Source organism: Hyaena hyaena, unplaced genomic scaffold (genome assembly GCF_003009895.1).
Source record: "Hyaena hyaena isolate Hyena2069 unplaced genomic scaffold, ASM300989v1 scaffold_61, whole genome shotgun sequence".
Taxonomy (NCBI): Eukaryota; Metazoa; Chordata; class Mammalia; order Carnivora; family Hyaenidae; genus Hyaena; species Hyaena hyaena.
The window spans coordinates 3,501,769-3,528,738 of record NW_024080693.1 but is presented as its reverse complement, the minus strand read 5'-3'; the positions used below and the strand labels follow the sequence as shown (position 1 = coordinate 3,528,738).

The following is a 26,970-nucleotide window of genomic DNA, read 5'->3' as shown; positions in this document are numbered from 1 at the left end:
CGGTGCTACACCCAGCCCCCGCGGGCATGCTGAGCCAGGTACTGTTCCTCCCCTTCGGTGGTCCTTGACCCTTGAAAGGATTTGCTTTGCCTTTGAAGCTGAGCAGATTGCGCCAAATGGCACATGTTTTCAAAGCGATTTCCCTGAGGAGAAGAGCCAAGGCTCAGACACACCCCTTCTACTTTGCTCCATACATCACTTCGTTGAAGCAGTTTGTCCTCATCAGAGTGGGTGCTTAGGGAGACACCTGCCCGCCCTCAGAACAACATCTCTTTCCACCACGCCATCCCACCCCTCAGTCTTGCCCACATGGCAGGTGTGGTAGGCGGGGTTGCCATCCCCATTCTCACTTGTTTTTGGGGAATGACTCTACGCCGGCCAGGTCTTGCAACCAGGGGCTCTGGGCCCCGGATGGGGGTAAGAGGACTTAGTGTGAGCATGACAGACACTGTGATGGAGTAGAGTGCAGAAAAGTGGCCACACAGAGAGTGACCAGGAGACGGAGGGCCTGGGGTCTCTACCTCCAGGGGCACAAGTCTCCTTTGGCGGGGCTCCCACTGCACGGCTGCCATTCTTGGTGGCTTTTCTTGAGAGCAGGTGTTCCTTCAGCATCGAGACCAGCCCCTTGTGCTTGCTTCCAGAGAGCACCACCTTTACCTCGGTCCCCGCAGCGCCTCCAGGCCAGGGTCCCCCCCACCCCCACAAGGCAGCCTTCTGCGTCCCTCGTCTCCACACAGCGTCACCAACCCTCACCATGAATGTCAGCCCCTGGGGAGCTCACAGCTGACTCAGGTGTCTCAAGAGTCAGGAGACCTCGACTCCAGAATGCTTCGCCCTCCATGACTGTGTGAGCCTGGACGAGGCATTAAACCCCCATAGCCTAAATTTTCTCATCTTTACGATGGGGATAGTAGTCCGAGTCTTTAGCGTTCACTCAACATGTGTTGGTTTATATTTCATTCTATGACTAGATCATTATTTCCTGTGTGTTTCTTTGGCCCACCCACATCCATGCTCCTTCACAGTCAAACTCAGCCTCTGGGCTTCCTCATTGGCAGTGTCTCTTGTTGGCAAAAAGTAGGATGCCAGCAAGTGCCCTGTGATTGACCACAAGAGCACAGGGCACCCCTCTGGGGGCTCCATGGATAAAGCAGGCAGGCGTCCTTGGGCTCAGCCCGACAGCTAGGTTTATGGTGGAAGATGTGGAGTGGGCGCCCAAGTGTTGCCCATCTTTCTGCTCCTTACAGGACACCCAGAAGTAAAAGGAGAACATTCAGAGAAGGACTGGGTTGAGAAGGCTTCACAGGGCAAAGATGGATCCCCAGAGGGGCAAGGGCAGAACAGAAAAGTGGGTTCCATCCATGGTTGCTGGGACTTACTTCTCCCAGACAGATGGGGGCCGTGAACCTGACCCCCTGCACAATGCAGAGGTTGGCCCCCAGATGTCCTGGACACCTCCCATGCTGTGCATCCTTGTGCTTGTGGGCCACCTTGTCGTGTCACATGCACCTGTACCTGTCTCCATAACACCGTGCCCAGCACAGAACAGGCCCCCTGGGAGTGTTTGTGGCCCGGACAGATTAATGCATATCCAAGCAAATATGGGGGGCACTGAGCGAGCAGGAAATGAAGTCAGAAAGTGTACTGTGGTTTCATCCCTGGGTCCGATCTGCTTTTCTCCCTGAAGAAGGCCTACAAAGAACTCCCTGGAGGAGATAATAGCGGTGTCTTTCACAATGGAAAGGTCAACCAACATGTGTTTATTGAGTGACTCAGTGGGCCAGCCCTTCTCTCAGCTTTGTAGGTGATGAAGAGACAGACAAATCCACGGGGTGCTCTTGGTAAGCAAGGCTGGAATCTAAACACATGAGAAACATTGGAGGGGAGGCCCCAGCAGCATGTCATTGTGTAGAAATATCCAGAAAAGGTGGATGGGGGTGTGTGGGAGACCAGGAAGTGAGGCTGGGCAGGAATACTGGACAAGGTGGGAAGGAGGAGGTTGGACGTTCCCACCTGCAGAAGACGTGAAAGCAGGTGTGGTGAGCTTGAGGCCTCCAGGAAGGGTGTCCACTTTGCTCCGGCTGGCTGCCACGACCTGGGACAGGGTCTTTAAACTTCTTGGTTCTCCAGTTGCTCCTTCTGTCTCTCTCTCTCTCTCCCTGTGTGTGTGTGTGTGTGTGTGTGTGTGTGTGTGTGTGTGTGATCACTGCCCTTCCTGCTGAGGCCTCTTTGAAATTTGACTAAGGTTGGAGCTCATGTTTGAGCATTTCTGGATGCAATTTGGTATCAGAGCAGAGAATCAAAGGGTATTTGCTATCACTTTAAAGTATGTTTCTCTCCCTCTTCCTCTGAGCACCTGACCCCACAATCATCACTGGCTTTGAAATAATAGACCTGTCATAATTATGGGAATTAGTCTAGAGGCTTCTGCCTTATTTGCTCAACTGAGGTTACTGAGGCCATCTTGAGAGGTGGAAAGGGTGTCCAGGACCATCTTGGCTGAGATGGCAGCTGGGGGCAGCCAGGTGGGGAGGAAGAGGGAAGGGCCTGGTGGGAAGGAGGCACCCCCTGCCCAGCCCGACAGCCACCGTTCCTGGGGACCGTGGACCCAGTGTCATGAGATCACAGTTTCTCTGGAGAAGTTCAAACCAGGCTACAGGGGAAATGCCTCAAATTTGTAAGTGTGAAAACCAAATTTAGCAAATGAAAACTCCGTGTGATGCGTATTCACAATCTCTATCAGAGTGCCATCCCCACATTTTCAGAAGCAGAAACAGAGGCCTAGGCATGGAGGAGGGCTTGGGCTAGCCATTAAGGCAGTGGGCACTGGTGTCCTGTCTGCCTCCAGGTCCACGTCGCCAGCTCTGGTGTCTACAGATGTTAGACCTTTCCATCGGCATGCCACCCACACTGCCTGCTTCTTTCCAGAGGCTTCTGCTTGCCCTTGGCCAAGGATGGCTGGCTGCCTCACTGTGGCTTTGAACCCACCGTGCACAGTCTGCTTCAGTCAACGCTCTGAGCACGCAGGACTGAGTACTGCTGTCACCTGGCAGCTGGCTCTGTGACCTCCCCTTCCAGGCTGTGGGGCAGGGGCGATGTGGCAGTCCAGGCAGGGAAGGCTGGAGTTCTTACAGAGGGCGGCTTCAGTGTTCTTACGGGCTTTTAAGGGAATAGAGCGAGAGTTAATGCAGAACTCTTTCTTTGACTTAATTTATTATAATATATGTGGCTAAAATGTAGATCACAGTGCTGTTTGGATCTCCGTTTTGATTCCCAAAATTGCAATCATGATAGGTGGATTATAACCGTGCTTTAACATACAGATGAGGAAATGTATTCCTGTGCAATTTTCCCCTAAGGAGAAGTCGAGGATAAGGGGCAGGAGTTGTGAATAACCTTGCAACACTTAGTTGTCTCTCTCGGTTACGGGATAGAAATTAGCATTATAGGACGATGTGTGTTGTGAATGCAGCACTGCTTTGAATATTTGTGTGGAAGAGCATCCAAAGGGAACACAGAAAGTGATTTTCCATATTAAAGAAAAAGTCACCAGAATGGGACCTAGGAAAGTGGTGTCGCCTTGTTAAGTGGTTATTATTTATTCAAAAAAAGGGGAAAAAAGATTAAGTGCCTACTATGTGCCAGGCATCTTGCTAAAGGCTGGGGATGCCACAGAAAACCAGACCAACCAAAGATTTTCTGGGAAAACGAGCGTAGTAGAAAATGCCGCGTGGTGCCCACCAAGGGGTGATCTGGGAGGGGAGCAGGTGAGGGGGTGGGACGCTGTGAGCACCCGGAGGGCCAAGGGACCAGGGAAAGGGGCATCCGGTAAGGATCACATGGCCACACAGCTGGGAGCAGAGCATTCTTCCCTGGTCAGGTGGTATATGCACAGCACTTGTGTGGTCACCGTCCCTCAAGAACATATGTCTGGGCAGACTTTTCTGCAGGCCTCGAAACTCAGCAGAAGTACAGGGGCAGAACAGACGGTCCGATGCACGGCCCCGGGGTTCAGACTCTGCTCTGTCTGCCAGCAGTAGTCCGGGGCCGGCACCCACCCAGCCTCCTGCCTGCACCCTGAGATCATTCCTGCCCGCCGCCTGCACCCCAGCATCTAGGGCAGGGCTCCCAAGAGCCTCCAGTCTTTCTGCAGAACAGCACCCAGTGTCTGACGTTTGCGTGGACAGCTGCTGGGCCCTGGCTGGGGCAGGTGTGGACGGGGAAGGCCTGGGGGCAGGAGAATTTGTGAACTATCTTGAAAAGCAAGTGGAGCAGGTGAGACTTGGTGACCAAGCACTGTTCTTTTCTGAGGGCGGCAGGCTCTGGCAATTGGACACGGCAAGGGCAGTGTCCCAAGGAGAGCATAGAGAAGCAGCTAGAAGCCTTGGAAGAGGCTGGGCAGACCGGGGGCAAGGGAGTAGGGACTGGGGCTACAGAGAGGTCAGACTCAGTGTCTCCCCCTCCCTTGGGTGAGAGCTGACTGCAGCCTCTCACCTGCACTCAGTGTTATGCAAGGCAGGTCAGCCAGGAAGGACTTAAAAGGAAAAGATGGCTTCCTTGGCTTACACGGTTAGGGAATGGGTGTCTGGGCTTCCCAAAGCCATGTATTCATTCATGCATGCTTGCCTTCAGTTACTTAGTATTTACTGAGCACCTATTCTGTGCCAGGAGGTTTTAGAGACACAAAAGGTAACAAAAATAGACATCATACCATCCTGCCAAGAGTAGACACTCTAGGAGGAGAGTCAGAAATTCGGCAGGTATCACACACACGTACAAAGTCCCAACTTTGGTTGGTATCGTGAATGTCATGTTCTGGGGTGATCAGGAAGTCAGAGAACATCTCCCAAAGGGGCAATGACCTTGGAGCAGAACCCTCAGGAATGGGTGGGATTAACCAGGCAAGAAGGTGGTGGTGGGTCTAGGGTTGGGGGTTTGTGTTTCAGGAAGTGGGACCAGGATGTGATGAGCTTCTGAAATCTGTCCATCGGGCAAAAGGTTCTCGCCTCTCTCCAGGGCCAGGAAGGCTGGCTTGGGATTTTCCTGATGTTCTGGGGATGCCCTGGATAGACCCAGAGCAGGCCAGGGTGGGGCTGGGGTCTTCGTGGCCCTCTTGGGCATTATCAAGGGTAACTTCTCAGCTCAGGTCACACCCACAGTCCCAGGTTGCTTCCCGGTGCCCAAATGACAGCTCTAAGATTCTTTCTCAGCCTTGGGTATGCTTTCCTGGGACAGGGCACGGGCTGGTTAGAGGGTCTCTTGGGTGCAGGCTCCTTGCTGTAGTGGGCAGGTGGGGCACAGATGTTTAGAGGCAGCTGCCTGCTGCCCTTAACACTGGCCATCCTGTGGATGACGGAGGGCAGGATGGGGAGGCTGAGCCACCCAAAACGCTGTGTGCTCCTTTCTCTCCCTGTCATCTTCTCCTGCCCTGCCACTACTCACCTCCAAGGGACATTTGGATTAAGTCTACCATGTTGAGGAGGTACGCTGAGGACAGGTCAAAGAAGCCATAATAAGGATTAGAAACTGCAGAGGTGATGGGGCCTTGTTCATGCATTCCCCACCCGGGGGGCTGGTGGCACTTGGCACATGGGAAATGGTCTTCCCAGTTTGGCCATGTGAATCCTCCTGGGAATTGTGGGGGGAGGGGCTGACCATCTGAAGGGCTCTCGTGGTAATTCCAGGCTCATTACCTGCTGGTTTCTCCTGGTTTTCTGTGTTGCAAGTATTTTGGATCTCGGCAGGGGAGGAGACTGCTAGTTGAGACTAGATGACTTTTCCTCATATTCTCTCATTTGGTTTTGACAAGGGATTGCAAAGTAGGTGCCGTTATTCCTTTCATTCCTGCTTTACAGTGTTTGGAGGCTGCACGGGGCCGGGAAACATTTGCAGACACAAAACCGAACCCAGAGCTGGCTATCTCAAAGCAGTGACTTTCCTATCTACAGGATTTAAGGTGGATTAAGGCCTTGCAAGCCCACTATTATATGAGATGCTCCGATTCCTTTGTGATAAGTATCATTATCCAGTTTTACAAGCAAAGAAACTAAAGCTTGGGAAGTTTTAGCAGTTTGCTCGGAATCCCAGAATTCAGAACTGAACTCAGATCTTGGAGTCAAACGGACGTCAGTGTTTCGAGGTGCTGCAGTGCCCGAGCTGACCCCTTCAGGCTGTCAGTCTCTACCCATGACTGGGGGCCTTGCGACACTCAGCTCTGGCCTGCTGCCCCTCCCCCACAAGCTCCTTGTGCCTGCCCCTCCTCCCTGGGGGCTACTTGGAGGACGCAGTCATGTTGCTTAGTCTGTTCCTTGTCCCTGGTCAAGATTCCTTTGGACCTGTCCATAGGATTCACAGAGTCTGGAAAGTTCCCTTTGAGAAATTTGCCAACACTTGATACTTTTATCTGTGATCAAAGGGAGAATGAGCAGACTTGACCTTCCTGTTAGAAGCTGCTACCCAGGAAGCTAGTTCTGCCCGGAGCTAGGGTCAGTTCATTTATTCACACATCATTCATTGATACATGCGTCGGGTGAATGGTTGTATGTACCCTACCAAGTGCCAGATGTGGTGGAGGAGGAGGAATCACAGCCTTGCTCTCTGCAAGTGACAGGTGAAAAGGAAGGCTGGTGTCAGAGAAAACAAAGTCCAGACTCGCCTCCTGGCCAGAGAAGCTTAGTTGAGGGCCTACTCGAGATGCGATCGGGAGCTATCCAAGGTTTATAACTTGTACTTGAGAAAGGTCACCTGTGAATATGTCAGAGGAAAACAAAGTTGCCTGTCTAGAACTTTCAGGCTCTTCCCAATTTCTGCAAGGAGGAAAACAATGAAAACTTTGCTGCACATAACCATAGCATGTTTGCAGAAGTTCCTTGCCCTTCCAGCTGTAGCTGGGGGCACCCAGACACTGGATGGGCAGGGCCATTCCCCAAGGGCATCTCCTCTGGCTTTGTTTTGCCTGTCAGTACCTAGACTGTGGACCCTGGAGTAGCCTCGCCTCTACGTCTAGCTCCTTGGCTCTGTGGCCTGAGCCAAAGTGAAAGATTTTGTCCTTTGCAGGTCCACCAGCTGGGCAACAGATCTCCAGAATGATCAATGTGCTGCGATTAGCAGATCTGGATAGATTTTTTTTGTGTGCTAATTTTTTATATGTCAGCTAAAGTAATTATTACTATAAGGTATTGGAAGGTTTAGCACTTATTCAAAAATTTTTAATTTTGATTCAATGATAGTGTTTTTCTGATAAAGGTTCTCAAATGAAAAAGGCTAGAGAAGTCGGTGCAGCTCAAAAATGGCAGTAACTTCAGAGCTGGCAATTGATACTTGTTTTCTGCCACTGTTTACTCTTCAATAAAAAATGCATATTTACCATAGCAACCTCCTGGTCACGTGATGCCCTATCTTACCCGCTCCCCTCTAAAACAGAATAGCTTCTTAAAGAAACACACACGTTCTAATATGCATGCTTTTCAGATGCAAAAATGTGTTCTTTATAACGGAGCCCTCTTCCCTGGGATTTAATGCTAATAAACACGTCATCTTTATAGAAATCATTTTGGTCTCGTGTCTTAAATTTTAGAACGTTCGTTCTGGAAATCAAAATAAAATTACTCTTAGAAGGCCTTTTGATCATCTGGAGAATTTGCTGATTATTTATTTTAACAAAGTTCTAAAATTATATATTTGTATTTATACACGCATATATATATATATATATATTTTTTTTTTTTTTCAAACGGCAGGCATTAGTATCGTTTGGAAGGGAGTTTGGTGTCTGTTATAATGACCCGCCAGTTCATCTGTGATTAAAGATTGTCATCTATGCGAAGTGCAACTGCAGCCTGAATTGTTTTTCACTGTTAACTTGGGAGAAATGCCTGGGCCTTCAGGGCTTTGGGGAAACTGCTCCCACCTGGACATTTCAGGAAAGGACCCTTCCCCCTTCATCCTGGACCCTGTGCAAGTGTCTAGTTCCATAGCTTAGTGGGGAGTGGAGAGCCCTAAAGCCGCAGGTCCCCGCTGTCCCCACCATGTCATCCTGGCACAGAACGTGACCCTTTGGCAAGATTCCTGTTGAAAGCTACCATTAACGGGAGCATGTCCTGCAGCAGGCACCGTGCTAAATGAATTGTTATGTCTATCCCCGTTTTGCAGATAAGGAAACCAAACCTCAGAGAGGTTTTATGTAATTTGCCCAGAATCACACTTCTAAGAATTGGTGGAACTTGGTTTTGACCCGAAGCCTTTGGATCACAGTTTCTGCTTAATCTGGGATTGGAACCTTTTTTTTTTTTTTTGTCAGACTTAGGCTAAGAAGCACAAGTAGGGACGAGACAGAGAATGGGGCAATGTACAGCTCCTTCCTGCTCAGAATGTTCCCCTGGAGATTTGCCCGGCCTCGCCGTCACTGTTTCTCAGAGCACACTCTACACCCTGGTTTTCACCTGGGCCTGGCAGCCACAGACCCTTGTGCCACGGGTCTCTGGGTGTGGACAGCGTGGCGGTGCGAACAGAGCTGTGGTCACTTTAGGAGGCTGGGGGCAGGGGTGCATCTGAACCAGGCCTGGTGGATTTTAGAAATTCCTTTCAGCTGCGTGCAGACCACTCTGAAAAACAAGAACATACTGTGACTCTGTTATACCTGGTGGCTTTGGGGGGAAATCCGATTGTGAAGTGAGGCAGGGTTCTCCGTGGCAAAGTAGCATTGTGACTTGAAACTCAGAGGAGGAGAATCGCCCAGACCCCATGCCCCGGCCAGCCAATCTGACTGCAGCGTGTCCATGAGGCATTTCATAATTATCCATCATGAATGCCTCCATGCTGCCTTAATAGATTATTTAAAATGGTGCATGTGCCTTGCAAGCAACCTCAAGTCAGCCCCGAATTGTACATACATACCAGCCGGGAGAGGTAATTGCTTATCATGTATCTTTTTGTTCCAGACACTTTTATAAAAGAGTATGTATTATGTATGGTGTGACCTTCAAATGTCAGGAATGTGTTGTGCAATAAACTGTCAATATTTGTGGTTATAAGGTACTAGATGACTTTTACAATAATTGGAACGGCTATATTAAAAGCTTGGATCACTCAGCTGGTTAAAGAGAAAGACACAGGCCAGTGTTCATCAGGGACTTGCCTTCTGCCAACGATTAAATGAAAGATATTGCAAGGTGCTTAAGATGTCTTCTTTGTTTAAAAAAGACTATGGCAAAACATGTCTCTGGGGAAGACGTTATCTCCAAATCATGCCTTCTCCTTTCAGTGCGCTCGATTCCCAAGAGAAAACTCAGCCCCACAACTTACGGCGACTGACCAAGTGCATTTTAAAAACGATCAGTCCAGCTCGTTCTCGGTGTCATTTAGGTAAGAATTCCTTGAAACATGCCTGGCAGTCAGACATCTCCTCCAGTCTTCTCCCTGCCCCCAGGATCCCCCCCATAAATAAATGAGGGGGCTGTAAATTATCTAAAGAGGATCTTAAAAGCTTTAGTTGTGTGTGTGTGTGTGTGTTTTAAGAAAGTAAACTGCGTAGAAATCTTTTGGGAATTTATGCTTTACTGAAAGTAAAGGCTTCTATACTTTTCTTTTTTTGAGGAAGGAGTACTTAATTTAAATGATGGAAAAAGGAAGCCATAACAAATATTTTGCAATAATTACAGTAGAAATTGGGGCACGGATTACTTTAAAAATATCTGTCTCACTGTACCCTTCTATTGATGAATGTCTGTATACATATGGGAGGCTGGTTCTTTTCATGTTGGGGAGAACTTCCTTTTTAGCAAGGAAGTAGGCAAGTGAAATAGTGGATAGGACCTCAACAACCTGTCCCCAGCTTCCAAAGAGCCCATTTGTGGCCTTGCTGATTTTGTTTGTATTTGTGGTTCCCTCCACCTGGACAGAGGGAGAGCTGGGAGATCCCTCGAGGCCACTTCCTCCAGGAAGCCTTCCGGCATGCCCCTGACCTCCTGCCGACCCTGCTAGCATCACACCCCAGCTCCTGAAAGTGTGAGCACTTGGGGCATTTCAGGTATCTTGGCGGTTGACACCATGGGCCCTTTCCTCCTTGGCTACTCAAAGCAGCTTCCCTTTTGCAGTCAGGAACTGATCTTAGCCTCTGAATTTCAATTCGCTCGCCTCCTCTGATTCTTTTATTCATTGAAAAATGTGTAATTAAAAGAAAGTATGTATCGAGCTCCCGCTATGAGCTGAGTGCCTACCGCGTTTGGAGACATAATACCAAACAGCAGTAAATGGCCCGTGTTCGCGTGGAGCTCGCATTCTGGGGAGGGGACAGGTGGTAAGCGGACAATACATAGGTCAGTTGGAGTCTGCAAAGGGAGATAGGTAGGTGCTGTGAAGGAACAGACCAGAGAAAGAGTGGGGGCCGGGAGGCGTGCAGCCCTCAGACAGCATGGTCAGAGACACCTCTCCAAGGAGGTGCCTTTTGGACTAAAGCCTGAATGTGAGTCTCTTTGTGAATTCTGGGAAAAGAGAATTCCGGGGAGAGGGGCGGCGGGAGCAAAACTTTAAATTGGGTACCAGATGCGGGGCTGGAGTACACTCAGGAGTCCGATGAGGGTAGAGCAGCAGTGGGGGTTGCAGGCCATGAGAAGGAGGTGGGGGTTATTCTACAGAGCGGTGGAGCCAGTGGCGTGTCCTTATCCTGCATATAACCGGGCTTTTCCCAGTGGCGGCCCCCTGGGCTGACCCTCTCCAGACTCACCCTCCTGCCTCGTTCTCCTCATATATGACCCCACTCTGCTGCTGGTTCACCCTAACCGTCTCTGGGATGGGCTCAGCCCACCACTCCTGACAGGGCCAGAGGGAAGACGGGTGTGCGGAGCCCAGAGGGACCCATCACCAGAGGTCTTGTCCCAGGCCGATTCCGTGAGGTCCGCATGCTGCCTGTGCATCCATGGTCACAGTCCTCAGGTTGGGGACGACAGGCACTTGCCTGCGGTGGCCCCAAGGGCCTCGGGAGAGCTGGCAACGCAGTTACAGAGGACGCTGTCAACAGCAGCATCACACAATGCCAAGGGGAAGAGACCCCATGGGTGGCCCAATCACCAGCAGTGGGGGCTCCGCACACTCCCCCACCAGACAATTAAGAAAGGGCTCTGGGCTTGGTAAAACCAGAAACACATTTGGCCCACAGTGCTTGATTTTGAAGCCCTTGTGTATTTTAAGGGAAATTTAATCCATGTGTTTCTGATTCATTTTCACTTAACTCATCAAAATGTTGCTTTAGAGAGGCTATTTGAGATCCTAGTATCTTATATTTTTTCCTCTAAATTTTAGCCTTTTAATGACCTATTTCCCCAATTCCAGAAATCCTATCTCGCTGAAAGCAAATGGAGCTGTGCGCCGTTTTGAGTTTGGGTCGAAGGTGAGAAAAGGAAACAGTAGAGAACATTCCATCTTTCCCCTCTCCACCTCTATGCACAGGCTTCAGCTCATGAGCCCTGGGCTTGCCTGTGAGCCCAGCCCCAGCCCCGGTGCTAAGAACCCAAGGGGAACGAGCTGTAACCTTCCACAAGCGGACATCCTTTTCTAAAATAACTCTCTATTTAAACAAATACTTTTGCCAATCCATACTAATGCCTAACTGTTTAACCTGACTATATATGGCATCATAACAGAGAACTTTGATGAAGCAGAGACACCAGATTCATACTGACTCAAGACATGAGTTTTGTCTCCTAGGAGTTAAATAGAATTGCTTACAGTAATGCTATAATTTTTATGCATACCACTAATTTAAAATCTTTTCTTTTTAAATAAAAGGAAGTCTTCAATGACCCAGGAATCTCTACCACAATAATCGTCTTATTTGGGTCTGTTAATTTTAAAGTTTTCAAAATAAGGGAAAGTGTTAAGCTTTCAAGAGGAACTACGTCTTCCTTCAGACTTTCTCCATGGCGTTAATTATTTCCTGAAAATATTTTAAAGCCCTGGCATATGCGGGCAAAAAAATTAGGAAAGATGCCCTTTTGCAGTGTCCTGCTCACCCCCCTGACTCCACAAACAGTTTTTTTCTTCATTGATGAAGTGTGAGCCATGCTTTTGAGATGCTCTTTGCACAAGGCAGACACTCAGAATTAACTGCACAATTCATCTGGGAAAATGTATTTTCTGTTACACAAGAAGTTCCATAGAAATTAAAATGCCATGGCATTTCATGTCAGAAAGTAGTAAGTGCTCAGGTGTACAAGCAGCGACCTTACCTCCACGAGGCTGCTGGGAGAACTCTCCATTCACTGCACTGGACTTAGCCCCACCACCATCACCACCACCACCACCATTGTCATCATCATTAGCATTATAATTTTTTTAATGAAAATCTTTTCATAATATACTTCTGGGCATTTGAGGGGTGAGGCTGCCTCAGCAGGATGGAGTGAAAGGTGAGCACACATCCACACTTTGACAGGAAACCTCTCTTCGCTTTCCTTTTTTGGCCTCTCTCTATCTTGTTGGCCTCTCTGGCTCTCGTCCCCTGCCTCATCCATGGATCGGTGGGACTCTCTGGAAGACTGGGACTAAGCCTGTAGCAGTTCACAGGAGAGGTGTCCTCTTCCTGGCCAGTTCCTGGTGGCCTCTGACGATGGCGGCTCTCCAAATCACCATGGCGTCAGAACCAACACTTGTTCTCGTTCATGCAGTCTGGCGTGGGTGGGCTCCCGGTGACCTGGAGACTCAGTGACCCATCATCTTCTGTTTTGTGATTCTGCCACCTCAACCTTTGCTTTGCAAGGTCTAGGCTAAAACTCTGGAAGGGATGCATGTACAGCCTGCGTCCCTCTGGAATATTACTTGTTACATCCGTGCAAGGCGTCCACTTCTAAAGACTAGATCTCTTATTTACTGGGGTCAAGAACAGAAACAGGGGTCCCATGAGTTATTTCTCAGCCATTTCCCCCTCACATGAGGCTCAGACCATGGCAGGGGCAGAGAGGAAGGAGGTGGTGGCACACGTCTCTCCTCTGCATCGCCTCCAGCCATGGGCTGGGACTTGTCTCTTGATCTCAGTTTAGTGCAAAAGAAGCTGAGAAAAGGAGGGGCACTTACTATCCTTTTTATGGTGTTTTCCTCCTGTCTCTCTAAGACCCGTCTCTGGTTTCTTATTTGGCATAGGCTGAGGCCAGGCTGGGTGGATGGAGGGCCAAACAGAGGTAGTGGGCGAGGACAGCCCACAGGGCCCTTGGAGATCTTCTGGCGCTGAGGGTTACGGGGAGCTGGGGCAGAGCACTCAGAAGGCTCAGTCCTCTGGGCCAGATAGAACCAGGGCAGGGGGTGGGCGAAGGGATTTACCTAAGGATGGCCAGGCATTAGGAACGCAGAAGGAAAAGATTCCTTCTCCTGACTCCCAAGTCAGCCTTCTTGGCAAATAAGCTTATTTTCAATATGTACCAAGGAAGCCCAGTGTTTAAAGATAACCTGTGGGGAATCTACCCTTAAGATACAAATTTATCTCGTTACGTTTTTATGTTCCAGACATATATACCAGTAAGGTTAAATGTGTAATGAGGCCCCCGTAAATTCAAATCATATTCCTGTACAGCAAGATAGCCCACTTCAGGGATGGACCCAGACAGCTGCTGATAGTATTTTATGTATGTTTAGGCTTTAACTTCAGAAAAGTTGTGTGTTTTTCTAAGCATTTGGTTGTTGGTCTATCCAGGACTGCCAGTCTGTGGTTCAGTTGATGAGGAGGATGCTAACAGGACCCATGGCATTTGTAATGGCCCGGGTCCTCCTTCCTTCCCACCCTCCCTCTGTGACTGCTGGGGAACAGAATGCACTTTAGTATATGTGCTGCCGAAGCTAGCACAAGGTAATGCACTTTAATATCACCTTGATCTAGGCCAACCTTGCTGTCCACTTGGAAAATTGGAACACGCAAATGGAGCTGTGGGAGGCACGGTTTCTGACCTTGAGATGACAAAATTAGGAAGGTCCTGTCTTGTGTCCCCTCACCTCCAAATAACATATACTTGAAACATAGCTCGCAGCAATTGGGTCCATCTCTTCTTTTTTTAGGGAACTGATCTTGGCTTGTAGGAACAGGAGAAACCTTGCAGGGTTTTTGATACCTGTCTCAATCCACTTGGTCTAAGCTAAAACTCTAGAAGGGTTGCATGTACAGCCTGCATCTCTCTGGAGTATTCTTTGTCGCATGCATACAAGGCGTCCACTTCTGAAGAGCAGATCTCTTATTTAGAGGGATCAAGAACAGAAACAGGGGTCCCATGAGTTATTTCTCAGCCATATCCCATCACGTGAGACCCAGAGCGCACCCAGGCTGACAGTGTGTTAGGTAAGGAGAAGGGCTCCCAGCCTGCGGCCAGATGCCCTGCCCCCCGGGACACCGCAGCCTCTGCCCCAGGTACACCCCAGTCTCTGGGCTGGCAGAACTGACTGGCCGTTCTTTCACGGATGAGCCAGGAGGAGTAGACGACAGGTCTGGGGCTGACCTCCATGCCAACGTCCACTTTCTGTTTACCCAAACACTTAGAACGCGTGTCTGAGCAGAAGGAAAGAAATATTGCAGGTTGTACGAAAAGGACATTTTTTTAAAAAGCTGAAGCAGTCTGCCAGTGGTCTAAGAAAGGATGACAGATGTAACTTCTACAGTGCTTCTTTTTTTTTTTTTTTTTCCTGTTTCCTGGAAAGGCTGGAAAGGCGGGTCTGTCTGTAAGCAGGCCAGGAGGTTGCTTCGCTGGGCAGCTCTGTGGGGCCACAGGCAAGGCCTCGGGACTCCATCCTGGGGAGTCTTGTAGAAGGACAGCTGTCGGTGCTTTGATACTCTGGATAGAGAAGGAGTCAGAGAGCAGCCCCCGCTTTTCCGCTGAGAGAGCCTCTTGGGCTCTCGGGGTGGCTGGGCTGAATTTGGTGCACCGTGCTCGCTGCCACCCATTTAGGCTCCAGCGCCCACTCACACATAGGCCCTTTGAGGGTGCGGCGTGGCCCGGCCTCCTCAGCCATGGCTGTCCTTGGCTTTCCGCCTCTCCGGACACTTCCTGGGACCACCCACAATGCCCCTTCATCATAGCTCAGAGTTTGTTTTTCTATTTGGATTAGTCTGAGAGTAAATGCCATAGGCCTTCTGGCCCTCCAAAAAAAAAAAAAAATCATTTCTGTGTAGAGTGAAAATTAGACTCTTAAATCTGCAAAGAAAGCTGTTTATCTTACAAATTTATTCTTTTTATTGGGCCACACATATCCAAGATAGAAAGATAAAAGGAAAACAGATACAGGGCATCACTTAGAGTGACATATAGTGAGGCACCCCTCATCTTCAGCTTCTGTAGAACCTTCCAGAATGGCACATGTATTTATCTACGTGTGCTCTGAGCAAGGACTCCCCAAAAGCTACAGTAGAAATATGTTCTCCACGTTCTAGCCCTCCTGTTCCTGGACAGCTCCACCTCCCACAGCTTACAAATGTTGGTGGAAGGTTCTGGGGAAGGTGCTCACGAGCAGATCACGGAACACGGAGCTTTGCAGGATTTTAACATCACAAGTCTGCACCTGCCCACTCCCTCCAACCTAAAGCCAACATCCAGGGCATTTAGTTCTGCTTATAGCTCAAACTGTCAACTATCAGCCCCCTAACTTAAATAGGGTATCTTAACTTGGTTGCATGGAGCATTTGGCAGAATTTTAATCAGGCTCTTTGTGATTTTAAGCTGACCTCAGGATCCCACAAAAGGAAAGCTGAGTAATGCTGGGGGACACATGCAACACGTTTGGGATTAGGGGGTGGGGGGAGGGGAAGAATGGGTAGGAGATAGCTTCCCAGCTATTTAAACATAGTATGTGGTTGATTTGAAATTGACATCTTGTCTTTATTCTCATGGGCTATCAGCAAACTGGTGGTAGTGGCCCCTGGTGGGCTCAACCTGTGGGCTGTGGAACACCCCGCTGTGACGTACTGACACATTTGTTTGTCTTGAAATGATAATACTCTCCTGTGCCTGTTTGCCCTAATTCAATAGCCACCTTTCCGCATTACCAGAAAGCTAGTGCTAGGTGGGTTGAGTTCTAGATGTGGGTGAACCCGGCCCTTCTACTGTGGAAAATGATGAGGAAAAAAAAAAAAAAACTGCTGGGTAGATAAACCCTTTGAATGGGTCTTTCAAGGATGGTTGGAAGAGTTGGAGAGAATGCGATCAAAAGTGAGCCTTCAAAGAACTTTTCCAGGGTGACTATATCATTGTGCATTAGTCAAATGCAGAGAGGATGCTTGAAGCCAAAGGTTTCCACGGTTGCTTGGAGCCAACATCCAAATAAGAACTAAATGTGATTGCCTTCATCTTGTGCATGGCCTATAAGTCTGTCCCTTTTGGCTGTTAGCAGGGAACACCAGGAACGGATGTTGCAGAATAAAAGCAATTTGCATTTTCCATTGCTTGGAAGGTACAAATCTTGTTTATTCTGCTCTCTGCAGAACTCACAGGTCTGCGTATTATCTCAGAAGTTCCCCTTGTTCTCCTAGTGGGTCTACCATGGTGACTAGAGGGTGGGCTGGGAGCTGCAGCGAGGACCCCGCCGGCCCCAGGAGCTTGGATTCTGTGCCAGGAGCTCAGCCTCCAGCTCTGCAGGGAGGCCAGAGGAGAGGGCTCCATTGCCTCCCTTCCTGGGAGTTGCAGATTCCCAGATTCTGCCCTGCTCTCCTGACGTAGCCTCTTTGGCAGTGTGATGCAGGGCCTCGGGTGTTGCGATAACATATCCTCCAACCACCAGATATTTTCACAGTTTTATTTACTATTATGTCCCATTATTTCTGTGCAGAAGGCAGCCGTATGTAAATTTTATTCCATTTTCTAATGGTGTGGGTTACATAACAAATAACAACGGGAAGGAAAATTTGTATTGATACTTTACAGAGGAAGTTCTCAAGTCACTGCACAAAGATTTAACTGCTCTGCTCAAAGTTTATGGGAGTTTAGCAGCTGAGTTTCTGCACATGACTTTGAATATGTCACTATATGTTTATCATGGGCTAATTGTGGAACTGCATTTTCATACTTTTTCTTCTCCCTTTCATAAGATTACAGCAGCCAGCGGTGGATACAAGACTCAACAAGGAAGAAATGATCAGTTTTGGATAATTTTCTTTCCTGTCCCAAAATAGCTGTATGTCTGCATGTCTTAGGGACTTGGCCGAGACACATTTTCCCCCTCTCGTTTGTTGCTAGATATAATGCAAATGTGATGCCGATCCTATAGTGGGCTCTCTGGCTAGTCCATATTACAAATTAACCAGATTCAACAAACACCAACATTTTTTAAACTTTTGAAAAAAAATATTTAATAGGAGCTAAGCGAGAGAAGAAATCAAACCAGCTGCTGACACAGCTGTTTCTTTTCTTGTTTAATTCAGTTCAATATAAAGGTACCATATGCTGCTTAAAATGATGATAGGAAAGATGAAATAATTTAAGAGAATAACAAGAAAATACATGAATTGTCAGCATTCTGTCAGATTGAAAGAATGAAATAGACAGGTGTAGTATTGACATGTTTCACTTTGTGCGGTGTTAGCAGTTTGGGTGCGAACAGCTTCTGACGTGCGGAAGTGATGTGAGAACGTTTCTCCCCCACTGCAGACCTCGGCGAGGAGGCTGGGAGGGCCGCCGGCGTCCAGCAGCCCGCACTGCTTCGCGACAGGAGCCTGGGCTCGGCCATGAAGGACTGCCCGTACTGTGGGAAAACCTTCCGGACATCCCATCACCTAAAGGTCCACCTGCGGATACACACAGGTGAGGGGTGTGGGTGCGGCAGGGTGCGCGGCATCCAGCGGGGCCACCACGGTGTCATCACCGGCCCACCGCACTCTCCACGGGTCCCAGGGGACCCTGGCGTCCTGGCTTGCTTCTCCACAACCAGCCTCCCAGATGACACACAGGCCTGTAGGCGCCGATCTCTTGCGGTCCAGGTCTGGGGGGATGATGCCTTATGGGAGGCCAGGACATTTGGCCGCTATCTGTAATGAGGCGGGGCCTCTCTCCCCCTTTCGTGGACCAGGGGCCCTTGGGTGCGAATGACTGGATCCCAGCTCAGCTCTGAGTGTGAAAGGAGCTGAGCGTAGCAGCTCCCTTACCGCATGCAGGGGGATGGGCTTTTGGCCCAGCTGGGGTTAGATGCCCACACTGGGACGGGACTGATGGCGTCAGCCCTCACATTCCCCACGATGGAGCATGTGTGGCTCTCGGCTGGGTCTGGTCAGAAGAGGAAATGAGGTGCTCTCAACCCAACACTGGAAGTGGCTGCTGGACCACTCTGGTCATTTCTCCTATTTCCTGTCATCCTAGCCCCTTGAAATGAGGACTCTTTTTTTGTCTGTCTGCCTTGTCCCTTGGTCATATATGGTATTTTTTTTTTAGCTTTTCTGCTGGTTGTTTGCACATTGCCAATACACACAAAAAATCTATCTGAGATATGGACACCTCCATTTTCTTTGATTTTTCTCCTGACACTTTATCTATTGGAGTATGAGCTGCTTCAGAGGATAGACAAATATGCCATCTATTTTCAAAAATAATTGTGGTCTATTTCCCAAGGAATCAATAAAGCTCAGGGTTGTGCAGGATATTTAGTGCACACGGGCCTTGTGTGCGGCATGTGGTTAAAGACAAGGAGCCCTTCACCTGGAACCTCACCTGGTGCCCACAAATCTCCCTGACATGGAGAGGAGCCCTGAGAACAGGGGCCAGGGGCTGTGGGCTGCCATCTTTATTCATGGTCTGGGGCACAGCTGAGCACCACCACTGTCCCTCCCTGTCCCAGAGCAAGTCTTTCGTAGAGTCAACCCAGGGCAAAGAAGGATCTTCTAAAACAAAGCACACCCCCAGGCCCTGTAGGGTTGATTCTTCCAGGTCCTCCTAATCTCTCTCCTACTCCACGGGCCTCTTCCGGTTTCCCCAGTGCAGAGTGCCAGTCCCTGCCGCAGGGCCTTTGTACCCACTGTGCCTTCCCCCCCAAGTGCCCTTCCTCCCCGTGGTCACTAAGGGCTTAGCTTCAACATGAGCTCTTCGGAGAGACTGAGTCTGACTTCCCTGTCTAAACTTAGCACTTTCTGAAATATTCCTGTTCAGTTCAGTTGTTCATTCCCTTTTGCATTGCTTGTCTCCCTCCAAGTGGAATGTGAGGGGGACAATATTATCCATGTTGTTAATTGCTATCATTTCTAGAACCCCAGGGCCTACAAGAGCCCTTTACATGTAGCAGGGGCACAATGGATTCATTTGAGAGCTTGAATGTGAGAACAAATTTGAGAGTAAGTGAGTGACCTTCTTCCTGTAATCTCTGACTATGCCAGTGGCATGGAAGGGACAAGCACAGTGAAGGACTGTGGACCCTTCCCTAGGGAACCTGTGGTCCTTTGAGAAAGGCAGCCTGCATTCGTGAACCCTCTGGAAGCCACAGCATGGCAGGCAGGCTGTGAGTTGCACATAGAAGACTGGTTTCAGATAGAAGAAGACCTCTCTCCCCAGGAGTTCAGAGAGGGGTTCCTGAGTTCCTGCCTCAGGGCCTTTGCACATCTCTGCCAGATAGGTGCATTGGTTTACTCCTTCATTTTCAGATTTGGCACCCATGTCCCCTTCTCAGCGAGGTCTTCCCAGTGATCAGGCTCAGGATGAGGTAGCTTTGATACCTGGCTTTCTCAGATCATGCCGATGTCCACTTTCTTCCCTGGGTTGGAGCCAGGCCCCTTGGGTTGTGGTGATAGTTGGAAGGGATATGGAGGGGGTACAGACTGCCACAATGTGGGAGACAGTCCACCAGGGCATCCACTGTTGGGTGTCCGCAGGAGTGTGCAGAACTGGCCAGGCATGTCCTGTGATGACACCCTTTTATTAGATGAAGACACAGGCCTCTGGGCCAAGCTTACCAGGTGGTTGGTGGCTCACCACAGGTGAGGCGTGCCCTGCCAGGGAGTGTGGGCAAGGAAAGACAGAGGCAGTGCCTCCCAGCCAGGAGCCCTGCCGACCCTGTGGGCCCAGCTCCCATCAGCTGGCCCAAAGGCAGTAATAGTAGATACTCCACAGAACATTTCGGGTGAATTCAGGCCACGTGGGTGGAAGCAAACAGACGCTGCTTTTTGAAGTTTTAAAGCTTGAGAAAGGTTATTCCCCCGACCCCCAAATCCCTGCTTCTTCTGCTTCACAAATTTCTGAGGTTTGTGACCACTAGTCTTTGGAGACACTGAGAGAAGCAAGACAGGGCCATGGACAGAGGCATTCAGGAAACTTCCCAGAATAAGGGACAAAATGAAAGAAGCCATGGAAACATCACACCACCAGCCCCCCTCGGAAACGGCATTTGCAGTGTTTAAAAGGCAGAATGGTTACCAGATAAAGATCAATTTCCTTTTTATCAAAGAACAAAGAAGTTGGAAAATGCTTAGACGCGTGCATTTGAATAGAACAGAAAGTGTGACACGTTCCAAATCACCAAAATAAACATCCATTATGACAATGTTTAAGTGTAGATTACATGAGTAATTAAAAATCAAAATCAAGTGATTTGTTAATAAACGAGTTAATACGGGGCCCCGGGTTGTGGGGCTGTCCCACCCTGCCTTGCCCCGTTTCTGTCTGTGACATGGCCAGAGGACAGACAGCAGTCTATGACGGAATCCATGTTTTCCAAAATACCATCTTTTGAAGTTTTTCTATAATGGACCCATATGAGCACATGTAAAAATCCAGTGCGTAATAAATATATTTTAATTGGTCAGCATATGAGGTGGCACATTCTCTGTATTTTTCTATCCTACTCCATCTTCATGAGCTGTCTTGATCATATAACATCCGCTGATAAAAACCACTTTCCTTTTTTAACTCCACTACATTAACTCAATTACTGCCCTCCTTCTACCAACACCTGTTTATTAGGGAGGCACGGAGTAGATGCAGGAGCCGTTGTTCTCAACACCTGGAGGCTGGGGAGAGTCTGCATGAGCTAGAACATCTCTGCTACCCCCTGGGCTGCGGCCAGATCCATGCGGGACAGAGGGAGGCATGTGGAGGACCCCGGGAGCCCCAAGGGACCCTCAAATCCTCGAGGCCACTCCACTCTGGGTCTTGCCAGGCAGTCACTGATTACTGCCCACCCAGGGGAGGCTGAATTGCTTTCATGTTTCAGACATGATCGTGAGCTGATTAGGACCCAGTCACTGAATGTGTGTGATTTGTCTTCTAGAGCACATGGTGGTGATTTGAATTCAGAACCAGTCAGTGCAGGCTAGGAAAGGAGATTGCATCAGGATTCTCCAGAGAAATTATATATAAATTATATATATATATATATCCATATCCTACATATATGCAATACACATTATAGATAATAAATATATATACATATATATAAGGAGATGTGTTCTAAGGAATTGGCTCACTCAATTGTGGAGGCAAGGATGTCCCAAGATGTGCATTTTGGCAAGTGGGCAGACCCAGGGGAGTCAGTGGCATTAAGTCCCAACCCACGTCCGAGTCCAAAGGCAGGTGAAGGTGGACATCCCAGCTGGAAAATAGTCAGAGAGAGTGAATTCTCCCCTCCTCAGCCTTTTGTTCTGTTCAGGCTTCCAGTGTACTGGGGGGAGCACCCACGCTTGGGGGTGGGGTGCTATCTGCTTTCCTCAGTCTACCCATTCAAATGCTCCTCTCACTTACACACACCTTCCCAAATACACCCAGAATAATATTTGAACAAACGTCTGGGTACCACGTGGCCCAACTGATGTAGAAAATCAACCTTCACAGGGTTGCATGGCAAACATTTAGTCCTAATGTGTGTGCAACAGGAGGCAGGGATATTCCCCAGGTTGCCCCTGACGGAGGCTGGCCAATCGTTTCATTGTGGGCTGCCTGAAAATGCACTTCCTTCTTTCCCTCACTGCCCCCTCCTCCAGCCCCATCTTGGGGATACCTTCCAGGGCCCCGTGTGTCTGTTTTGTGTGCTGATCAGTTTCTGAAAGGCTGGAGGGGTGCATGTCCCCCCCCCACAAGCCCCAGGTGGATGTGACACCCCATCTATTGGCTGTGGAACCCCAGGCTGAGTCATCTCAGGTGGCTTACCTGTGTGCTGGGTTCCCAGGAGGCTCCTGTTATCTCAGGAATGACCATTGTAGAGAAATGTAATAAGCAACCTCACTCATGAAAACTTGGAGGCACAAAAGTTCAGGGACTAATTAAAAATAAATCTCATTAGTTTCTTCCCCTCTCAAATTATGCAAGTGGTTTATTAATCTGGTTTTGATGTGCTGTGTGCACTGGTCCAGCCCTGAGTTGAGAACCTCTTTATGAACATGGGTTTGCACAGAGAAGCCGGAAGTGGTTTTCCAGGGCTCTGGGCTATGGTCAGGGTGGGCTTGTGGGGCATGCCCAGCTGGGCTGACCCCTGCCAAGTGGGTGCCTCCATAACACAGCAGCTGGACGCTGGCTGAGTGGGGTGTTGGGGTGTTCTCCTTGGCTCTTGCTCACATGCTTGTCCCCAGGCAAGGTGTCCCTGGCCCGATAGCACCACAGAGAAGTGTGGAAGTTGCTTCTGTCATGCAGTACCATAGTCAAGGGGTGTGGGCCCAGCTGGGGGCCGGGGTCAGAAACTCTCTTGCCTCTTGACTGTGGCTAAGTCCACACTGCATGGCAGCCACTGGCTAGAGGCAGAAAAATGCAGCCAGGAGGAATAATGTAAATAACAACAATAATAGTAACAGTAGCCACCACTTCATGGACACTCGCCAGTGCAGGCACCGTGCCAAGCCCTGCACCTGGATTCACTCCTTATCAGTCCCAGCACCCCAGGGACCAGGTTGCACCCTGCCCCTCGGCAGGGAGGAGGAAACAGAGCCTCAGAGACGTGGAGTTACCCATTCTGGGTTGCTCAGCATTGCTTACAGGGTGAAACCCAGATCTGTCTCTTAACCGCTGCACTGTGTTGATATTTGTACTTTTCTGGGTGGATATTTTGGCTTGTTTTAGGGAATTAATGCAACATTTCTTTGACAGTGTGTGTCCACACCATAACCAGCAGGAGGAAAGGAAGTGACTTGTACCCACAAGGTGTGTTGACGCAGCCTCCCGGCGATTTAAAAGGGAAGTACTGTACACTCTGGCTCCTCCTTTACCCCTAACTCAGAATGGCCTGAGGCCATGCCTCCTTGACCCCGTGTGCCTCAGTTTCCCCACGAGCACAAATCGGTTAGGGAGGTGGTGAGGCAGGGAAGCGGCCACTGGGGCACACGGAGGTATGGAAGGAAGGTGGGGTGGAATTACTCGCTGCATCAGGAGATGATAAATTACTCATGCCGTTTTGGAAACTGCCTTTCATCTTCAAAGAGCTTTGGAAGCACCAACTGGTATATAGATGTGGGTGGAAATGAGAGTTTAGTGAGCCTTTCCCAGGTGCCTAACGCCTGATGTACACATACCTTACCTTTGATGCTTCCCTGTTTCCTCTTCTCAGTAAGGTGAGCAGGCTGTTTTAACATTTATAAAAGCATATTGAATAGATTTTCAAAAATAGATGGGTTAACATGGATGCTTTTCCCATTTTTTTCCCTAAAAGGAGAGCATGTGTTGTCATCCTTAGTGAGGGACAGCCACCTGAATAATGAAGAAAAAAAAGATCTACTTGCCTAAAGATGATTCTTTCTTTTCTTTTAGTTTTTGTTTTGAATTAAAATTCTATCATTTTTGTATTTCCAAGATGAACTAAAAGCCCATTTTATGCCTCCACTGTCCGCCAACCTTGCTGTTCCTGCCTTAATGACATCCCAAACTTTTGTTGAAAATAATTGATTGAATTTAAATTTCCTTAAAAGTTTAAGAGGTAATGTTACAGTATAAATTTCCTACCAAACACTAAGTAGGGAAATATCCATTAGTGAAATTAACTACAGTTTCTAGGTAGCTAACAATGTGCCGTATACAGTAGGGCATGGCTAATGAACACTGCAGTGGGTGATATTTCATTATACAAATTAATGCTCACATTTTAATGGGAAAGTCACATAATGAATCTCGGCTTCAGTGACAGCAATTAGAGACACAGATTGTCCCCTTCTGGACAAGGCACTGTTTAGCAATAAGCAGCTGTGTGAAAAGTCTTCAGGTTTACAACATATATATGCTTTGGGGGAATTAGTGTACAATTTATATTAATGTACTGCAGCTTCGCTGCAAAGGCACCACCATATTTATCTCTCCTGGTATTAACTAAGTAAAGACATGTAGAAAGACTAAATAAATATCAAATAGAGGATGCAAATATGGAGAAATATCCAGTTACTCAACTTAAAAGTTAAAACACTTTTGGAGGTTTAGCTCGTGTGCGCGCGCGCGCACACGCGCACGCACACACACACACACACACGTTAGGAGTGTGAGACACTTCTTCAAAGTTCGGTAAAGGGATTTCCAGAGAGAATAATGTGAGGCCACCTGTTATTTTTGGAGAGGTGCTGTTGGGTATTTGCTCCACTGAATAGTGCCAAAACAACTCCCCAGAGTGGTGAGGGTTCCTTTGGCCCACCAACTGCAAAGTGGAGGCTCAGAATGATGGAAGACATGCTCATGTAAAAATAGGTACAATGAACTCATTAAACCACTTGGTCATATATTTCTAAAAATTTATGGTACAGAGCCTGGAAGAAGTTATCAGTGTTATCCCAAAGTTGAATATACATCTTGTACCACGTGTCAGTGGGTAGCTGCTTTAATGTAAGATGTTTCCAGTAATTCATTAGTCTATTGGAATGATGAACCGATGATTTTTTTTTTCATCTCAGCATGCCTTTTCTAGCAGAGCTGTCTTTTCTAGAAGCGTATTGTCTGTGCTCATACTTTGTTCCTTTAAAATATTGGGAAAGGTTTCCCCCATGGAAAGCCACCAGTGTCCTCACCTGCTTTCTTCAGTGAGTGATTAGCTCCATACTGGGTACCTTTTTCCCAGTTGCAGGTTTCAAACTGGCGACCCAATCTGCAGAGTAGGCTACTGTGGTCCTCTCAGTGCTGGAAAAAGTTTCAAAGCAGGTGCCATTATTTAAAAACCAGGATATTGGTTGTAGAAATCAGGATGTGGGACTTTTCTTAACATGTCGGCGGTCTTTGTGGCCCCTGCTGCTTGTCAGCAGTGGTAGCTGCCCTCTAGGAAAGCCATTTCCCCCCCTCCCCCACTATTTCACACACTCCTATGATCTGCCTAGCTCTGAAGGCATATGAGCATCTGGCTCCAACAACAGGCAGACGAAAAGACAGCGCCCCAAATATCTCCAGAGTAACCGGAGGACTTGTGACTCCCTTGAAGGCTTGGGGCGGTCTGAGTGATCCTCGCAGTAGATTTGGGCCAATTTATGGCCTAAGTGGCCAGTCATTCAACTAGACAGAGCTGAAGGCAGGGTCTGGGGTTGCCTGTGTCACGGGCCATATGGGGAACGCTGGGTGGGAGAGGGATGGCTGGCTCTGTGATTCATTCCTGGGAAGAAGCCGGGGGCTCTGTTAGGCTTAGCCCAGCTTGCTTGGGTCAAAGCACATAGCCAGATATGGAGACCCTTACTGTGAAGCAGCCCTGGCATAGGTAGATTTGGCGTCCGCCAGTCACCAAACACAAGAGAAGAGCTTGCCCGCACCTCAAAGCCTGCTAAAGGTGCTGACAGGTTTCTCTCTGTCTAGTCTAGGCCAGTGTTGGGAGGTTGTCTCCCAAGCACTCTGAAATGCACCCTTGAGGAAAGGCAGGTCCGTGTATCTGCTGGAATGTTTCCAGTGGACAGTGAGACCCTTGGGCTGCCTGGGGCTTTCCAGGAGACACTCATCCCAGATGACCCCCTGCCTGGGTGTGCTTGGCCAGGAGCGCACCCAGGTGGGGGCTAGCTGGGGTCTGAAGGGGCTCCAGTACCCTCTCTGAGACAAAGCCCCGGAAGGTGAGAGAGGGCAGCAAAGAGAGGACAGTAGTGGTTCTGCAAGTCATTTAAGGGTTATAAAGAAAATAAAATCGGGGATCTTTTTTTTTTTAACACAAATCCAAAAGGGTGGGTTTATCCCCTGGAACTTAGCTGTGGAGCATCCATCTGTAGAAGTGGGGTGAGGAAGAACAGATAGGCAGTGGAAGCATGTAGAACCATCTAGTCAGTGTGCGCAGGGGCAAAGAAAGGCGAGAGACTGTGTGTATCATGTGCAGTCAGAGTAACCTTTGAAAACTCACTAGGTGGCCCCTAATCCAGCAGGGCTTGGACCCTTGGAAACCCAATCCTAAGAGTGAACACTTCATGTTTCTCAGCGATGGCCTGTGTTTTCTGGAGTAGTGGAGGCCAAGGCCTATTCTGAACTTCAGAAGAGCAGTGGGTTGAATGAGGAAGAGTTTCCGGCACTGTGTGGTATGTGTGTGTGTGTGTGTGGTATGTGTAGTGTGTGTATGAGTGGTGATGGGTGTGTGGTATGTGTGTGTGTGTGTGTGTGTGTGTGGTGTGTGTGGTGTGTATATGTGTGATATGTGTGTATGTTGTGTGTGTAGTGTAAACGTGGTATATGATGGGTGTGTGTGTAGTGGGAGTGTGTGTGTATGATGTGTATATGTGTGATGTGTGGTATGTGTGTATGTTGTGTGTATAACGTGCACATGTGGCATATAAGTGTATGATGGGTGTGTGGTGTGTGTGATATATGTATGTGTGCATTGTGTGGTGTGTGTGTAGTGTGCATGCATGGTGTATGACTGTGTGATATGTGTGTGTGGTGTATATATGGGTATTGTCCGAGTATGTGCTGGGTGTGTGGTGTGTGTGTGTGTGTGATATTGTGTGATATATGTATGTGTGCATTGTGTGGTATGTGTGTAGTATGCATGCGTGGTGTATGACTGTATGATATGTGTGTGTGGTGTGTATATGGGTGTTGTCCGAGTATGTGCTGGGTGTGTGGTATATGTGTGTATGTGTGTGTGGTGTGTGTGGTGTATGACTGTTGT

The 26,970-nt window shown here is 48.7% G+C and overlaps 1 protein-coding gene across 2 annotated transcripts in view; it reads left to right on the top strand.

Moving 5' to 3' along the window:
* Nucleotides 1-26,970, top strand: part of ZNF536 (zinc finger protein 536) — a 239,952-nt gene that overhangs the window by 61,191 nt on the left and 151,791 nt on the right. For both annotated transcript variants that reach the window (XM_039231888.1, XM_039231889.1), the window contains exon 2: nucleotides 17,613-17,765. In XM_039231888.1, the coding sequence (XP_039087819.1) occupies nucleotides 17,613-17,765 (153 nt within the window). The remainder of the gene's footprint in view (nucleotides 1-17,612; nucleotides 17,766-26,970) is intronic.